Consider the following 19338-nt stretch of genomic DNA (forward strand, 5'->3'; position numbering starts at 1 on the left):
AATGGCCTCTCCATCAGGTTTCTCTGGGGACCCCTATAGCCAGTACGTGTTTTGTCCCGTTCCATAGGTGGCTGGTCCAGCAGTAGGGGGCTGGGGTCCCATCCATGGGTTAGTGGGGCAGTCTCTCTGCATGTGTCCAACTTGTCCACATCCCCAGCATTGCATTCTCACTCGCTGTTGTCCCATGTCTGGACCGGCCTGTGGGATCTGCTGGTATTGGCCTTGAGGGGGCCTTCTTGGGGCTCCTTGTGGGCCCCTCCATCTTCCCCGCATGGGTAGCCCCCCTCGTCCCCTTCCGAACGCTGCTTGTTGGGGACCTCCTCCTTGGTTTAGATGCACATGAATAGGAGGGACTGGTTGAGGTTGGGTCTGCTATGGCAGGGCACCTCCCACAGGTGGCGCTGCTGGATACTGCATCTGCTGTGTGGGTGGAGGAATAACAGGAGACACTACTGGTGCTTGTACCACTGCCTCCCCTGTTGGTGCTCCCTCGGTTGGGGGTGTGGCCACCACAGTCAGTGCAGCTTGATGCTTGGGCTTCTCTTTCTCTTTCTTTGCTTTGGACAATTCCCCAATCTGCAGCTGGGTTAGCTTGGTGGCCAGCATCTTGCTTTGGTCCTCAAAGGCCCGTTTCTCGGCCCGATGCATGTTTACATAGTGAATAACATGCTCAGAGAACAGAGGCCAGTCCATCTTCATGAGCCCCACAACTCCGTCCAGTTTGGTTTGTACTTCTTTGGGCATGGCCTCTCTGATGTAGGTTCTGAATAGAGGGCCAGATGTTTTCAGTTCATTCCCATCACTTACAGTCTCTGTTTTCCATTTCTGTTGGAACCTGTGCAGAAACTGGGCGGGGCTTTCATCATCCTTTAGGCATTCTTGTCTCAGCTTAGTTGGATCATTTTATGACCAGCACCTGTATTATGACATCAATGGTGGGTTCTGTTTGTGGACGTTGGGTTAATAAAGGTAGAATGGCCTCTCCATCAGGTTTCTCTGGGGACCCCTATAGCCAGTACGTGTTTTGTCCCGTTCCATAGGTGGCTGGTCCAGCAGTAGGGGGCTGGGGTCCCATCCATGGGTTAGTGGGGCCATGGGCGTAGGTTTGCATAGGGACCATAGGGACATGTCCCTACCAAAGTTTTGAACCGTCCTAATTGTCCCGACCAATAATTGGATGTGAGCAACATGTTTATAATTTACAGCAGTGGCTCTTTTCCTCTCGCAGCTCCTCTGCCTGGTCTCTCCTGTCCCTTTCACCTAGCAGCGCATTGAACTGTGCTGCGCTGTTTAACTCCACTCTCATTGGCTGTTCTGCCTTAGGTCCCGCCTTCTCTCTTTCTGATTGGCTGTTTTCTAGTCCGCTGTGCTTGGAGCACAACATTGAAAATTTATTCACACTAGAATGCAGCGGTTACTACAATTAATATTAGACTATGAAACTAGTCCCAATAAAAAAAATGAATATCATGTACACTAAAAAACAAAAACCTTTTTTTTTCTTTTATAAAACGAAATATTCTGAGTCAGCCAGGAGTTCTGAAGACACAAAATGGGCAAATAAAGGCTGTAAGCCATCAACATTTCTGATTCTTAGCCACAGCCACCTAAAAAAGAAAATGTGACGGTTTCCTTTTTACCAATATTTAGTTGCTGTTACTGGTTTCATTTTTTGATGACTCTGAGGAAGTTCAGGTATAATTATTAGCAGGTGTTATTTCTCTTATAGAGGAAAACAACAAGAAATGGCGGCTAAACATCTGCTGTTTATCGTTTAAAAAGCATAATTAGGGTTCCAAATAATAATAATAATTTAATTGACTATTTATACTTCTAGAAATAGGATAAAGAGAAGAACAAACAGATGAAGAATATTAACATTGATTTTATCTTACATAGATTTCCACACAGTCTATAAGTAAATTAGTACAAACATTAATGTCTGGTAAAAATGCTGGAATCTGACTGTTTATTTTGGATATTATTAAATTACAGATAAGATAGTGTTATATTGTCTTTTATAATTGTTAAAAGTGATTTTATATTTTAATAAACTTAGGCTCATTCTCAGTGTTGTGTTTGTAGATGATGCCACTAAAAAGAAAATATACATAAGGAGCTATTTATACAGTCAGACAGTAGCAATATAGGACAATGATAAAAGGTTGTGTTACATTTAATCCTTTACTATTAAAAATGCACTTATACATTATATGATTATAGGAAACACAGATATCCAGTAATAATGGTGCAGGGCAGCTTGTAGGTGAAGCAGCTGCCATTCAGTGCTTCAGGTGACGTCTAAATAAACCAGGTGAAACTAAAATATTTCCACATGAGGAGTTCTGGATGGAGAATTTTGATTATATATATGTATTGTAGTTTTACAATTTTGGTATAATTACTGATCTAAGTGGGTTGCTCTGTTGGAAAAAGACACATTTTACATTTATATTATGTTTTAGAGTCTTTATACTCCAGTTAATGATGAATCAATTATTAAATTAGTTGACGATTATTGAAATAATCAATTAATGCTTCAAACATTGATAAACAGCATCTAATGAGTGTAGTGTTTTTTTTATTTAATTTTTATTAATGTAGCAAAATTATGCTTTTCTCTTTTAACATTGAATTCCTCTTATCAGTACGGATGCTCACATCGAGCATAAAAAAGGGCGTGCATATTGCATAGCACCAATGACACCCGACCAATCGTGTCCCTACCAAAGTTAAAATCAAACCTACGCCCTTGAGTGGGGCAGTCTCTCTGAATGTGTCCAACTTGTCCACATCCCCAGCATTGCATTCTCACTCGCTGTTGTCCCATGTCTGGACCGGCCTGTGGGATCTGCTGGTATTGGCCTTGAGGGGGCCTTCTTGGGGCTCCTTGTGGGCCCCTCCATCTTCCCCGCATGGGTAGCCCCCCTCGTCCCCTTCCGAACGCTGCTTGTTGGGGACCTCCTCCTTGGTTTAGATGCACATGAATAGGAGGGACTGGTTGAGGTTGGGTCTGCTATGGCAGGGCACCTCCCACAGGTGGCGCTGCTGGATACTGCATCTGCTGTGTGGGTGGAGGAATAACAGGAGACACTACTGGTGCTTGTACCACTGCCTCCCCTGTTGGTGCTCCCTCGGTTGGGGGTGTGGCCACCACAGTCAGTGCAGCTTGATGCTTGGGCTTCTCTTTCTCTTTCTTTGCTTTGGACAATTCCCCAATCTGCAGCTGGGTTAGCTTGGTGGCCAGCATCTTGCTTTGGTCCTCAAAGGCCCGTTTCTCGGCCCGATGCATGTTTACATAGTGAATAACATGCTCAGAGAACAGAGGCCAGTCCATCTTCATGAGCCCCACAACTCCGTCCAGTTTGGTTTGTACTTCTTTGGGCATGGCCTCTCTGATGTAGGTTCTGAATAGAGGGCCAGATGTTTTCAGTTCATTCCCATCACTTACAGTCTCTGTTTTCCATTTCTGTTGGAACCTGTGCAGAAACTGGGCGGGGCTTTCATCATCCTTTAGGCATTCTTGTCTCAGCTTAGTTGGATCACTGCAGGTGGGGTATTTGTTCCTTAAGGCTGCCCACACCTTGGGTCTTATTTGGTTGAATGGTATCTTGTCATACTGGTGTGAGGTCATGACCCTTGGAAGCTGGGCTTCGTCAAACACCTCTCTGGCCGCTGAGTGTCCTGCTGTTTTAATTAGCAGCGCCTTGATGTCTCCAGCTGCCAGATTGATGCCTCCAGTGATTTCTTCCAGCTTTCCTATCCATCTGTCAGCACCATCTGCCAATGGGGTCAGCCTTCCAGCCAGGGTTATCATGTCCATAAATGACCATGGCACGTATCTGTCATCATGAGGTCCTTTAGACAGCAAGGGAGCCATATAGGTCCCTCCTTGATCTTGTTCCGTCTTCTGCTGTCGCATTTTGGACCTGGTCACCATTTGGCTAGGGCCGCTTTTTACTATCTGTAGCCCCACGTCACACTCAGCTGTGAGTGGCTTCCTTTCTTTTGCTGCTGCCCTGCTTTCCTCCTTGAACCCCTCATGGAATGGGTTTGTAGTTGGCAGTATGTCTGAGCCTTCACTGTCCTCCCATTCGGACACATCACCTCCCTCTTCCTCATATTCCATGTCTTTTCCCCCTCTCCTTCCTGCCTCTTCGATCAGAGACAAAGTCCGTGGGCTTGGCAGGTCGGGGTAATCAGTTTTGGCCTCTATTATAAGCTGCTCCGCTTCCATTCTCTTCAATTTTTCCAATTCTTCATCTCGTCTTTTCTTCTCTTTTTGTTTTTCTATTGTCTCTTTTAAATTTTTTAATCGTCTATTTTGTGCTTTCTCTTCCAACTCTTGCTCCTTGAGTCGTACAAATGTTTCCGTTAGTTGCACCAAGTCCTGGTTTATCTCTTTTGCCAGTGATTCAGTTTCTTCCAAAAATAACTCTATCTTGGGATCTGTGTGGCCTTTGTATGTTGACTTGGTCCTAGGCTCTGAGCGGCAGGTGGGGCCTCTTGGGTATGGTAAATGTCTGCGGCGTACTGGGGGTAGGGAACGGCTAAGGGTAGATTTTCTCCTTACTTCTGGGGTTTTATCCCATCCGTCATAGTCACCGCTGTAATCATACTCTCCCTGCTGTGTGCTACTCATTTCTTTTTCTGTTTCTTCCTCTTCTTCTAAAACTAATTTAAGTTGCCCTGTAATCTTTCCCCTGCTGCCTGACTTTATCACAACTGGGTACTGACCTGCTGCACTAGGGTGATAAGGTGGTGGTTTATGATCAGTGTAATCAGGGGCTGTTGGGCTCTTTTGGTGTTCTACTTTGAAATATTGCAGGATGTCTCTCTGTTCAGCATGCCTCTGTTTTTTATGCAAAAGCATCCAGTCCCGTTTTTTATCTTTATTTCTCAATCTTTCTTCAACTTCATCACAGCATGAAGGATCAAAGCTGCCTTCTTTAGGCCAACGATTTTTTCCCAGACGTCATCTTATGCCATTTGGTCATGCATTTTTGAATTTTGCGTTTATTGGATGGGTGTGTCAATATTACCAATTTGGCTGGCGTCAGCCCGTCAGACTGTTGTTTGCTCATATTGATTCCCATGGCTACTAGCAGTCACTCAACCGTCAGGTCCGTGCTTATTCACCAGTCTTTGTAATCCCCAGTTAATTTTTATCTTTACTGGTTCTGCTCTCTTCAATACAGATCGTGTTTATTTTCTTTTAGTTTCTTTCTAGTTAATTTACTTCCTAAATTTAGATCTTTTCAATTTTGAGATAAAATCTTTAATAAAACAAATTTGTAATGTTATTTTGCACTTTCACTAATTCTATACTTTATATATTTTACTTTATGTAGACTATAGTTTGTAATAATATATACTTATAATATCTTTATCTTATAAAGCTTACAATTTCTTCCAATCTTATTTAGGAATTTTGTTAATTTATTTCATTCTCATAACTCTTGTGTTTTTTTCAGTTATCAATTTTGTTTTCCAATCCTTATTAATTTTCAGGTTATTCTTTTTAACTATATTCTGTACTAATTACTTCTATTAATTTATTATTATATCTTTAAGCTTTATCTATATTATAATCTTTATTTATTAATATCACCCACCCCTTTACTTCCCCTCAGTTACTCAACTCTTTCACTCTACACACTAACACAGACACACAAGACAAATGATTATATATATATTTACAGTGCACTTCTTCCTTCCTCACTGTTTCCAACAGTGGCATCTACGTTTTTCCCTGCTGCCCCGGCTGCACCCAGATAACTGGAAATGCATAGACGTCCTCCGGATGGTCGAGCGGTACTATTCTCCGATTATCGCTTAACCGGTAATATTCTGGCTATCCCTTAGCCTGGCTATCGCTTAGCCTCTAAATACCTTTTCCTCACTGTTTCCTACAGTGGCACATATTCCAATACCTTAATACTACTTAAGCCGTCTCGTGGAGCACCCTGACTACCTTAGTCACTGATACCCTCACGTAACACGCGTACACTATTGGTTCCGGATTTATGGCTTCCACAGACTATGTATCAATCTGTCCCTTTACCAATCATCCGCTCAGAACAACCCGTGTTAAGCTTAACTTATTTACAAAATAATTTAAACACAGAACAGTTTAACACAAACATTAATAACACTTAAAACATACATTCATACATACATTCATACATACCTGGACCCTTCCTCAGCTTAATCTGCCTTTATATACTCTTATATAAATTCTTATCAAATTTGGAAATTACTTTATTAAATTTGGAAAACTAGGTTCTTTTTAGGAGAGCTTTGTGACGCCTGACACTCACAAGCAGTAGCCGGAGGCCGGTTCCCCACTAATTTAGAAAATTAAAACGAATTTACTCACCTTTAATGGTGAATTATGGGCCCTTGGGGTTCCACGCTCTCCAGCTGGTGCCTGCAGATCGTCCGATGTCCCCTTTTTGCTTTCCTCCTGCAGCTGGCTCGCCAATTATGTCGTCTATAATTCTCTTCTTGACGACTTAAAATTGAAGCTAAGTTTTATAAAAATTCAAAGTTCTTAAAAAGCAGAAAAAGTCTCAAACAAAGATCAAAAAATTTAGGCAGAGGCAGCTGAGTCCGGGTCCAGTGTGTTTATTGCTAAACACAACACATTCACACTGAGCTGGTCACCGGTGAGCCGAAGCTGAACAAATGGTGAAGACAGCTCCCTTTTATATATTTCTGATCGGTGGAAAACCCCCTTCAGAACATATTTCAGTCTTTGGTAAAGGTCACATTGATATTTATCTGCAAAACACGGTGACATTCATAGACACATCTCATTCTTGTGAGAGCAATCTCTCAGGCCATGAAAACATCTGGTGCATTCAAATCAGAAACTTATGACGGTTTAGTCACAAACATGTCAGAACACATCTTTCCCTTGCTCCAAGCCATGTCAGTCTGGCCTACTGCTCCCCCCTCGTGTCTTAGTCAAAGCATCACCCTTTCTGGGACCATTACCGCTCCGTGTGCCTTGAAAATAACAACTCTATTTATCACAAGTTGTATAACCAAATTTTGCTAAGCTGGGCAACCTTGAGATGTCAAATATTTCATTTTTAATGAGTGGGCTTTCTTATCACTATGGGGCCTCAACCTTGCGTTTTCCTGCAGATTTCACTCCCCCTGGGCCAGGTGCACACTCACTGCTCTGTTTTTTTCTTTTTGGCCTTGAATGGCTCCATTCATTGCTCTGTTTTTCTCCTTTTTGGCCTTGAATGGCTCTTATAACAGTATTTGGGAAAACAACTTTAAACTTATAAAATATTAACTTTATTTTATCTTATGATTAGTGCAGATTAATACACAACACTCCCAAGTGGGAGCCCTAGCGTATAAACACTGTGGAAGCATATTCTTCCTTGGCCTATTTGTGGTAAATGGCCTATTTGTGAGATAAAATATTTTGAGTGTGCCTTTCCTCTGCCCAAATAGGGGTGATTGTTTAGAAGTCATGTACCAGTCTGTATGCTGGAGCTAATATTGGGGATGACAGAAAGCAGTTGCCTCCCTACTCTTGACAAGGGTAAAGGAAAGGTCATATGAGAAAAGAATAAGTTCACACAGCCTTTTTCCTTCCCTCAGCCATGACCATCAGTCAAGCAGGTGGAAAATAGGAGAGCAAACGCCTGAGTTCCATGACATTATAAGAGCCTGTGGCCATAAAGCAATACCTTCTTCCAGGTCACATGACCTGGCCAAAGACGGTGCGTCATCTGCCAACTTACTTAGTCGATATTTCAAGAGGGGAGCCCCGATGTATTATTGATAGTGTCAAGATGTTGGCCTGAGGAATCTGTTATAATAACTCATATGCAGCAGCTCTTTAGGTCACAAAGTCTGCGGTGAGCCTTTGACTAGTGGACATCCATTCAAAATAATCTGAGTCCCATTTTTTGCTTATGTGTAGCCCAAGCAGTCCCTGACCATCTTCATCAAATACAAAAGGATGATCATTTGCACTGACCCAATGTTTCAGGTTTGGTGCGACTTAAGGAACTAGGTTCACAGACTTAATCCTATTCAAAATATTGATCCAAAAGGGAAATTAAAAGTTGTACCTACTTACCATATTATTCTAAACTTTATAAACACTTTGTAACGGTCATGTGTCCTGAAGCCTGTGTATAAGGTTCATAAATGACAAAAAAAAAAAAATCACATCTATAATTGCAAAATGGTCTTTTTGAAAAGCATGCCCTTTATATCATAAGGGGAAATAAGCTGTTCGGAGCGGCCTGTAGCAGCACATGGGTCAAGGTACAGACTTGTATTAATCCATGGTCCTAGCCACTATCGTTGAGAACTCAGATTGGTTGTCATGGTTACAGGTTGTGAGGGCGCAGCCTTCAGAAGAGCGGGCATTGAAAGCCAAAACTGCTCATCCACAGAAGGGATGAATAACGAGGGTCTTAGTTCATGCTGTTTGCCTAGGCTGAGGGAATTTTTTTTTTTTCTGGAGGGCTCATTCTTAATGTTTTTTTCTTTGTAGCGTACTGTGATATTTGACCTTTAATGGCTGTAGGCAGGAAGGTTGTCTTGTAGCCGAAAACGGATCCCTGTGCACTTCAAACCCAGCAACACCCAGAGACAAAAACTGATTCACCCTAAAGACAAGACACCCAGTAACAAGACCGACAGCGTGGTTTATGCCGCTCAGTGAAGTGAAGAGAGCACAGACCTGTAGATTGGAGAGAATCAGCAACCGCTGCACAGGTAACATTAGGGCCAACTCCACAGGACAGGACTCAGCTGTTCACCTACAGATGAGGGCTAAAAGACACTCATTTGAGGACAACATCCAGATTCTGGCCAAGGAAGACTGATGGTTTGAGAGAGGGGTTACGGAAGCCCTCTTTGTTAACCTGGAAAACACATCAACTACTTACAAAGCATTTTTAGGAACAATAACCAGAAGATTCACCTCCCACCTGCCCATACCTGACTCACACTTCAATAAGGGATGTGACCAAAACCACTCTTACAAGGGAGTTAATGACCACCAGGTTCCCCTAACGACCATTTAGATACAAAAGCAACTGTAAAAGGCGGCTCTGCCCAGGAAACACACAGCCAGGCAGACGAGTTCCGAGCCAGCTCCCATGTTAGAGGATGAAGAGAGCACATCCAGTTAGTCACAGTCAGAGAAACAGGTCTACACTGGAAAACAGGCCAAGCTCCAACATCTAGAAACAAAGGTGTTGATGGCAGCAGCACAGCTGATATTTCTCTCCAGGATGGAGTCACTGCCAAACAGGAACAGACCAGATGAAGCTATTATGAGAAAAAGCAGAGAGAGCAGAACGTTAGAGATTGAACTAACAGATTCTGCAGAGTGGGAGAATAGAGAGAGAATGAAGCAGAATGATGAAAAAGGGGTCCCTATGTCCTCCAGCAGTCTAAGCCTATAGCAGCAGAACTATAGAGATAGCTCAGGATAACCTGAGCCACTCTAACTAGAAGCTTTATCCAAAAGGAAAGTTTTAAGCCTAGCCTTAAAAGTAGACAGGGTGTTTTGAATTATCCCACTGTCTGTCTGCCTGGAACACTGGGTCCCCTGTCTGTACCTTGACAAAACCAAATGGAAAAACCACAAATTAACATTTTCTTTTTTCCCCCAAACAAATGTTTTTCTTTTTTATGTAAAAAAAGTTAGAATTATCCTGTTACTGAAACGTGTTGAACAAACACATTTCCTTGGCGTACTCTAAGAGTGCATAAAACAAAATTTAGTGTCCTTGCTTGTGTATAAAAACTTGGCCATTCAAGCTGTTGTTGAAGTAGAGCCAAAAATTGTTGCCACCAAGCCAAATTCAACCAAACCTTACTTTTTGTGCTATGCCAATGTGTAATTTATATCTGTTAAAATTTTTTTGTTTTTTTTTATTCTGGGCATTTTTCTAGAGAGTCTAAATTCTAATGACTCATTTGCATATTAAGTTTAGTGTCACAATATCCAAATAGTTTTAATGCTGTGTTTTGTTGTAATCAGCAGTAGAGGACAGAAAACTTTTTATTGGAATGATCTCCAAGAAGTGCAATGAAAACGACATTCGATTGATGTTCTCACCATACGGACAGATAGAGGAATGTCGGATACTTCGAGGCCCCAATGGACTCAGTCGTGGTAAGAAATATTTTATGCTTTTTCTTTTCTTCTAAAATGAATTTTAGCATGAAATGTTATTACTTTGTTATATAGTAACCTGCCACTCACAAGTGCAATAGAATAATTAGAAATTATTTGATAAAAATAAAGATATTAAAAAGCAAAAAAATGTACTGAACAGAAAATAAAAAAACAATCACATATTCAAGCTTCATATTCAGTTAAATAAAAACATCTGAATGCATTTAGAGATGAGGTACACTCATTATTTGATTATTGACCAGCTGAAGACTTCCCTCTGGATCTAAATTATTTCTTTGCTTATCATAGCTTCTTATTCTCTTTGCATTTTTGTAGCTCAATTATTTAATTGTTTCAATACTTTAATGACAGATTACAGGGAAACAGGTGCTGTGGAAATGGATCTAATGGAACAACTTTATTCCAGAAAAATGGATGTGCAGGTGTCTGCAGCGGTTCTTGGCTCTGTATTTGGATCTCTGATTTTGATCATGTTTTCAATCCTTTGAGGTTTGAGCTAATGTTGAAGGCCAGAGCTTTTAGAACAAGAGAACAACAGAAAAGCTTTCAGACTCCCTAAATTGGACTTTATTCCACCCAAACTGCAGTGGTTATCGGCAATCTGAATATCCACTTTCTGTGACATATAAGAGGGAGAAAGAACAGAAACAGAAACAGGGTAAGTAGGATGGGCGGAGCTCCAGGTTGAAGGCTAGCCAGTAGACAACAACTCCCCCCACTCTCCTGGCAAAAGTTAGATAACTAACTAGACAACATTCAACTGTTGATCGCCTCATCGCAGTTGGACAGATGTGTGATGGTCTTCACACAGCCTGAGTTGGACATCAACATCGCGCGGACTGGACTGTAGCGACTGGGAAGATCAAATTCAGAGGTTTGCCAATGACTTTCATTTTGTACAGCTTTCAGACAGTAAATGAGCAGCGGCTTTGCAGAGAAATGAACATTTCCTTTACATAAATAGTAGCAGTGATTACATGTAAACAGTGTGGGAGAAAAACGTGATGCAAAACGCATTTTTGAGTTGAGTTATCAGTGTGATTCAGAGTCTCAAATTGTGACTTGATTTAGAGTTTTCTTTCTTTCTGCCTGGACGAAGCTGAAGTGAGGAAAACTCTGAGGAGAGTCAATCCAAGGAAGGCCCCAGGGCCTGATAACATACCTGGGCAGGTGTATAAGGAGTGTGCAGATCAGCTGGCTGGTGTCCTCACAGACATCTTTAACACCTGGCTGGACCAATCCATAGTGCCAGCATGCTTCCAGTCTGCCTCCATTATTCCAGTCCCAAAGAAGCCTCAGGTCACCTCACTCAATGATTAGCGGCCTGTCGCTCTGACTCCCATCATGATGAAGTGCTTCCAAAGGCTGGTTAAAGAACACATCGTCTCCAGTCTGCCGCCAACATTCCACCCGTTCCAGTTCGCCTACCGACGGAACCGCTCGACTGAGGACGCCATCTCTGCTGCTCTCCACCTGAGCCTGGCACACCTGGAGGAGAAGAACACCCACGTGCGGATGCTGTTCCTGGACTTCAGTTCAGCTTTCAGCACCATCATCCCACAGCATGTGATGGGCAAACTGGAACAGCTGGGCTTCAATACACCCCTCTGCTATTGGCTGCTAGACTTCCTCACCAACAGACCTCAGTCAGTCCGGGTCGGACAGAACGCCTCTGATGTCATCTGTCTAAGCCCCTCCCCTCAGGGCTGCGTCCTGAGCCCCCTGCCGTTCACCCTGATGACACACGACTGTGTCCCCAGGTTCACCACCAATCACATGGTGAAGTTTGCAGACGACACCACAGTGGTGGGCCTCATCAGAGACGACAACGACCTGGACTACAGAGAGGAGGTGGAGCAGCTGGTGGAGCAGAGATAACAGCCTGATCCTGAAGGTGGAGAAGACCAAGGAGATCATGGTGGACTTCAGGAAGAACCGCCCTAACCACGTTCCACTGCTCATCAACAGCTCAGCTGTAGAGGTGGTCAGCAGCACCACATTCATCACAGACACCCTCACCTGGACTAGAAACACCACCTCACTGGTCCAAAGGGCCCAGAAGCGCTTGGACTTCCTGCCCCCCACCCATCCTCCCCACCTTCTCCAGAAGCACCATAGAGGGCGTTCTGACCAGCTGTCTCACTGTGTGGTGTGGAGGCTGCAGCACCTCAGACTGGAAGAAGGTGAGAACAGCAGAGAGGATCTTGGGGGCTCCTCTTCCCTCCAGTAAAGACATTTCATCCCAGCGCTGCGTGTCCTTAGCCCGTGACATCATCAATGACCCCTCACCCCCCCACCATGGACTGCTCTCCCTGCTGCCCTCTGGGAAGAGGCTTCACAGCATTCAATGCAGGACCAGCAGGTTCTGCAGCAGCTTCTTCCCCACCGCCATCACACTGATGTACTGTTGGATAAACTCTAAATTATGTCACAGACTCTGCATCACACTGATAACACCAAACCAACATACTGCATATTTGCACCATAAATTTTAATGCTCTAAACTTCCATATCAATGCATTCTTTTGCACCATGATTTTTTCTCCTATACTGTTTACATCTAATCACTGTTGCACTTTAAGAAATGGAAATGTTCTGAAAGCTGTGCAAAACAACATTTGGTTTTGTATAAACTGTACATGTTAAAAATGACATTAAAAGTTGTCAAAGTCTAAGCTTGTCCCTGGAAAAAAAAGTGGAAAAACCTCCAGTGAACTGACACAATATGATAGTCAGAAGCAGGTAACCCCTTTGGTTGTCAGCATGCAACAGTGTAATTTATCTCTGGGATTATTAAAGTATGTTTGATTGTGATTCTGATTCTGAACAGGGTATATCCTTCAGGTAGGTATTCAAACCCTCAAACTCCAACTTTGGGGCCTCCTGCATTGCAGTGAGGGCTGTGCCATCAGGCGTTGGGCTAAAACAACCCAGAGTATCTGACCAGCCGTCACAGGGTTTCCTAATATACTCCTCCAAAGGATGGAACATCTGAGAACCATCCATCCCCCTAAGTGGACAGTCCTTCCTACGAACGCCGGGACGTTTTCTCAACTGCCAGCATCATGTCTTTGGCAAAACGATTATGGCCCACTGCCCGGCCAGGGGGCAGGTAATTCTGCTGATTAGAGTCTGTTCATTAATCAGCTTGTTCCATTGAGAACAGCCAGGTCAGCTGCACTGCCCAGGAACAACGCTGCAACTACGCAGGCAAAGGGGGCACAGGTCATGCTGCAGAGGGGCCAAGCAGAACCAATAGGGGAACGTCAATTAAACTCAGCATGGGCAGAAAAAAACGCCATCAGCAAGTTTACAAAAAAAGCAACTAGCATGTGTGGGTTCTCTCCTGGTACTCTGGCTTCCCACAGTCAAAAACATGAATGTTAGGTGAATCGGCTTCTCCAAGTCGTCCTTAGGTCAGAGTGCGCGTATGCATGGTTGTCCCCCCCTCTCGCCCATAGACTGCTGGAGGTAGGCACCGACCCTGACGGATTAAGCGGGAGAGGATGATTGGGTGGATGGATGCTCTGACACAAAGAGGGAGGAGAATACATGGGAGAGAATATGTTTGCCATCAGTTCACTGTACATGTCAATAGAGCTACACATTTATTTCTTTTAAATCTGAATTTTGAGTGAATATTCATATTGAAATAATAAATTATTAGAATTTCTATATTTTAAAATATGATTAAAGACATTAAGCATGCTAAAACATTATGACACATTACAATTCTGTCTTTCAGGATGTGCATTTGTAACATTTACAAGTCGACAGATGGCACAGTCTGCTATCAAGTCAATGCATCAGTCACAAACACTGGAGGTGATGTGAGCTTAGGACAAACTTTGGTCTTCCATTATTTTAAAGTTAACTACATAATTCAAATGTTTCTACTGTGATTGTTTTAAAAAAAAGTTGATTCATGATAAAGAAAGACAAGCATTTCCAGTTAGTTCCCATTTTAAAATAGAATTGGATGGATTTCAGTATATCTTTAACAGTCTTTGTTTTTTGTATTAAGGGCTGTTCATCACCCATTGTGGTGAAATTTGCGGATACTCAGAAAGACAAGGAGCAGAAACGCCTGGCTCAACAGCTGCAGCAGCAGATGCAGCAACTTAGTGCTGCTTCCATGTTGGGAAATCTATCTGGTTTCCACAATCTTGGGCCACAGCTCCTTGCAGTGAGTGGCGCTCTTTTATGACCTTTTTTTTTATGTGATTGTTCAAAAGGGAGCAAAATTAGTTTGGTGAAAACCAGAAAATTAATTTTGATTTTGATGTCGTCTCAGTTGTACTTGCAGATGTTGCAGCAGTCCACCCTGACAGGGGCTACACTCAGCAATCTACACCAAGTTTCAGGTAAGTTTCAGCTACATACATACACCCCAACACACGTACATATCTATATACATCTCTATAAATATATCTTTATGTCTTTGTTTATTGCCCATAAGCGTCTGCTGTTAATGCAGCACGTTAACGTTTTGGTCTTGAATTTGACTGTGCATATATTTGCCAGGTCTGAATACCATGCAGAATCTGGCAGCTTTAGCTGCTGCAGCAACAGCCACTCAGGGTACATCGTCTTCTTCCAGCTCCATGGCAACATCTGGTAGTCCATTAAGTGCACTAACCAGCACAGGTAACATAATTTGAGGCTTCAGAGACTTTTCTCTACAGGTGATAAAGGGGGGTTAAGCTTAATAGAACTGAGGGGGGTATTAAGCAGCCTTAATTTTTTAATACACAGATGCAAACAAAAACTACAGTTAGCTCACTAATCTTAAAACCTGCTACAGTCACCAATACAATGAATATGTGTTGTTCTGCTTTTTAAATAAAACATATAAGAACGTAACGATCATACTTTTGAAATTAATTCACTAAATTACAAATTTTAGTAGATCTTTATCAGATAGTGCAGTTATAAATTTTAAAGAGTCTGCTTCACTTTCTCTCTCCTCTGTGTCACTGAGCAGTGCTGCAGAGTGCAAAAGCTTAGCTTATTCCCCTTCACAGGTTGATGATTTTGTTGATGGGGTTGCTAGTTCTCTGCGTATTGCCTTAGACAACGCAGCTCCTTTGAAAATGAAAACCATTAAAAATAGAAAGCTTGCTCCTTGGTTTAATGCAGAGCTGCATACTTTGAAGCAAAATGCTAGGAAACTGGAGAGAAAATATCGCTCCACAGGCCTGCGAGAGTCCTTCCTAGTCTGGAAAAATGGTTTACTGCTGTATAAGAGGACCCTTTGTAAAGCAAGAGCAGCATACTTCTCCTCATTAATAGAGGAGAATAAGAATAATCCTAGATTTATTTTTAATACAGTTGCCAAACTCACCCAGAGCCATAGCTCTGTTGAACCGTCCATTCCACCTGCTCTTAGCAGCAATGATTTTATGGGATTCTTTATAAATAAGATTGATCTTATTAAAAATAAGATCATAAGCACTCCTCTATCCGCGATTGTACCTGAGGTAGTCATGGAATCTGAACCGGGTTTAGACTGCTTTGATCCAGTTGAACTCTCTGAATTAGCAAAATTATTGTCTTCATCTAAGCCTTCAACTTGTACGTTAGATCCAGTTCCAACCAGGTTATTTAAGGAGGTATTCCCTTTGATCTCCTCCTCCATTTTAGATGTGATTAATCTATCTCTGTTACAGGGATATGTACCTAAAGCTTTTAAGGTTGCTGTAATTAAACCTCTGCTTAAGAAACCGTCTCTTGACCCAGATGACTTGGTCAATTATAGACCTATATCCAATCTTCCTTTCTTATCCAAAATTCTTGAGAAAGTAGTTGCCAAACAAGTTTGCGATCACTTCCACCATAATGAACTTTTTGAAGAGTTTCAGTCTGGCTTTAGAGCTCATCATAGCACTGAAACAGCTCTGGTGAAAGTCACTAATGATATTCTCATGGCCTCAGATAATGGACTTGTATCTGTGCTCGTCCTGTTGGATCTTAGTGCTGCATTTGATACAGTTGACCATAATATTCTTTTAGAAAGACTTGAATATTTTGTTGGAATTAAAGGAACAGCACTAGACTGGTTTAAATCTTATCTATCTGATCGAATTCAGTTTGTTCATGTTAATGATAGATCTTCAACACGCTCAAAGGTTACCTGTGGAGTACCACAGGGATCAGTGCTAGGACCAATTCTCTTTACTTTATACATGCTCCCAATTGGTAGAATTATTAGACAGCATGGGATTAATTTCCACTGTTATGCTGATGATACCCAGCTATATCTGTCTATAAATCTAGATGAAGCTAACCCATTACATAGATTACAGGCATGTCTTGAAGACATAAAAACCTGGATGACTCTTAACTTTCTGGTTCTGAATGCAGACAAAACAGAAGTTATAGTCTTTGGACCAGAGTCTCTAAAAAAGAAACTGATTAGCCAGTCACTTCATTTGGATGGGATTAAACTGATTTCAGATAATAAAGTAAAAAATCTTGGTGTTATTTTTGATCAGGACCTGTCATTTAAATCCCATATCAAAGAGGTTTCTAGAATTTCCTTCTTTCATCTGAGGAACATTGCAAAAATTAGAAATATCCTGTCCAGGGGTGATGCTGAGAAACTAGTCCATGCATTTGTTACTTCAAGGCTGGACTATTGTAATTCTTTACTATCAGGAAGTCCACAAACTGTAGTTAAAAGCCTTCAGCTGATCCAAAATGCTGCAGCCAGAGTTCTAATGAAAATTAAAAAGAGAGATCATATCTCGCCTATCCTGGCTTCTCTTCATTGGCTTCCTGTTAAATCAAGAATAGAATTTAAAATCCTCCTTCTCACATATAAAGCCTTAAATGGCCAAGCTCCATCTTATATCAGAGATCTGATTGTTCCTTATTTTCCTAACAGAGCACTTCGCTCTCAATCTGCAAGTTTACTAGTGGTTCCTAGAATTTCTAAAAGTAGAATGGGAGGCAGATCTTTTAGTTATCAGGCTCCTCTCCTGTGGAACCAACTACCAGTTTTAGTCCATGAGGCAGACACCCTGTCTACTTTTAAGGCTAGGCTTAAAACTTTCCTTTTTGATAAAGCTTATAGTTAGGGTGGCTCAGGTTATCCTGAGCTATCTCTATAGTGATGCTGCTATAGGCTTAGACTTTTGGAGGACATAGGGACCCCCATTTCATCATTCTGCTTCATTCTTTCTCTGTTCTCCTATTCTGCAGAATCTGTTAGTTCAATCTCTAACCTTCTGCTCTCTCTGCTTTTCCTCAGAGTAGCTTTGCCTCGTCTGTTCCTGTTTGGCTGTGACGTCATCCTGGAAAGAAACATCAGCTGTGCTGCTTCTATCAACACCCTTGTTTATAGATGTTGGAGATCGGCCTGTTTTCCAGTGTGGTCCTGTTTCTCTGGCCGTGGCTGGGTGGATGTGCTCTCTTCGTCCTCTGGCATGGGAGCTGCCTTGGAGCTCGTCTGCCTGGCTGTGTGTTTCCTGGACGGGGCCGACTTTTACAGCTGCTTTTTGTATCTCTGCTTCTGTCTCCTTGAACCCCAGTCGGCCTCGGCAGATGGCCGCTCACACTGAGCCTGGTTCTGCTGGAGGTTTCTTCCTGTTAAAAGGGAGTTTTTCCTCTCCACTGTCGCTACAAGCATGCTTAGTGTGGGGGATTGTATTTGAGTCAATGAGTCAATGCAATCAACTGGTTTTCCTTAGATAGAAAACTTTGAATCAATTTGACTGTATGATCTGGTTGAACTGTAAAGTGCCTTGAGATGACATGTGTTGTGAATTTGGCGCTATATAAATAAACTGAATTGAATTGAATTAAATCCAGGGAAACAAAATACAGGTTACCAGGCTAACTTGAATACTGTTCTCCCTGATTTTTACCTAAATGTAGACTTTGCAGCTTGGGGGCAAAACACTCTAGATATAGTTTAATCCAACACTAAAGATGCATTCAGAGCAGCTCCCTGCCCCCACATCTGGTGATCAGCTCATCTGTCTGTCATGCTAATTCCTGCATATAAGCCCCAGCTGATCAGGGCTAAACCAACAGTTAGATAGGTCAGAGTGTGGTCTGAGGGCGCCATGGAGAAACTCCAAGACTGTTTTGAATGCTCTGACTGGAACATCTTCAAAGCTGCAGCAACATATGACAACTTGTTGTTATATGTTGCTGCAGCTTCTGTGCCCTTCTGACCAGTGAGGTGGTGTTTCCGGTCCAGGTGAGGGTGTCTGTGATGAATTTGGTGCTGCTGACCACCTCTCCAGCTGAGCTGTTGACGAGCAGTGGAGCGTGGTTAGGCCGGTTCTTCCTGAAGTCCACCATGATCTCCTTGGTCTTCTCCACATTCAGGATCAGGCTGTTATCTCTACACCACCAGCTGCTCCACCTCCTCTCTGTAGTCCAGGTTGTTGTCGTCTCTGATGAGGCCCACCACCGTGGTGTCGTCTGCAAACTTCACCATGTGATTGGTGGTGAACTTAATGGGGTTTTGCATTAAAGGAGCTGCTCAGCTCCTCTACAGTCGCTGCAGAGGGTGGAAGGTGGTGTCCATGATGGATGGAAGCTTGGACAGAACCCTCCTCTCAGCCACTTATTCCACTGAGTTCAGAGTGCAGCCTAGGACAGAAATGGCCTTTTGTCAGGAGGGCTGATACCACCACGGAGTCAGAGAAGGTTTGAAGCAGGGGCCTGCTCACTGCAAAGGACCTCAGCCTCCTCAGGAGGTGGAGGGAGGCGGTTCTGGCCCTTCTTCTACAGGGCGTCGCTGTAATGAGTCCAGTCCAGTTTATTATTGACATGAACACCCAGGGATTTGAAACTCTCCACAGTTTATATGTCCTGTCCCTGGATGTTCACGGTTCCTGAGCAGCCTTTAAGGAATCCCGTCCGGTCCGAGGCTTCCCTCTGTTTCAGTCTCTTCAGCTGGCCTCTCACCTGCATCGAAGTAACTGTGAGGGGGGAGAGAGGCATGACAGAGGGGGTGAGATGGTCTTGAAATATGCTCCAGTCTGTGGTTCTGAAACAGTCTCTCAGTTTTTCAGTATCCTCATCTGACCAAACTTTCACGGACGTCTTCTGCAGTATTGTTCTTCTCACCACTGGTATGTAGTTGGGGAGCGGGTTGACAAGGTAATGATCCATGCATCCTGTGGGGATGGGGG

The 19338-nt window shown here is 42.9% G+C and overlaps 1 protein-coding gene across 4 annotated transcripts in view; it reads left to right on the top strand.

The window, feature by feature from the left end:
* celf1 (cugbp, Elav-like family member 1) overlaps window positions 1-19338 on the top strand; it is an 85120-nt gene that overhangs the window by 51222 nt on the left and 14560 nt on the right. For 3 of the 4 annotated variants that reach the window (XM_038303040.1, XM_038303039.1, XM_038303036.1), the window contains exons 5-9: window positions 10031-10165; window positions 13935-14014; window positions 14214-14375; window positions 14484-14553; window positions 14714-14836. In XM_038303040.1, coding sequence (XP_038158968.1) covers window positions 10031-10165; window positions 13935-14014; window positions 14214-14375; window positions 14484-14553; window positions 14714-14836 — 570 coding nt within the window. The remainder of the gene's footprint in view (window positions 1-10030; window positions 10166-13934; window positions 14015-14213; window positions 14376-14483; window positions 14554-14713; window positions 14837-19338) is intronic. The other variant, XM_038303038.1, reaches the window with a different exon arrangement.

Source organism: Cyprinodon tularosa, unplaced genomic scaffold (genome assembly GCF_016077235.1).
Source record: "Cyprinodon tularosa strain WSP-4 unplaced genomic scaffold, ASM1607723v1 ctg502, whole genome shotgun sequence".
In the NCBI taxonomy this organism is placed as follows: Eukaryota; Metazoa; Chordata; class Actinopteri; order Cyprinodontiformes; family Cyprinodontidae; genus Cyprinodon; species Cyprinodon tularosa.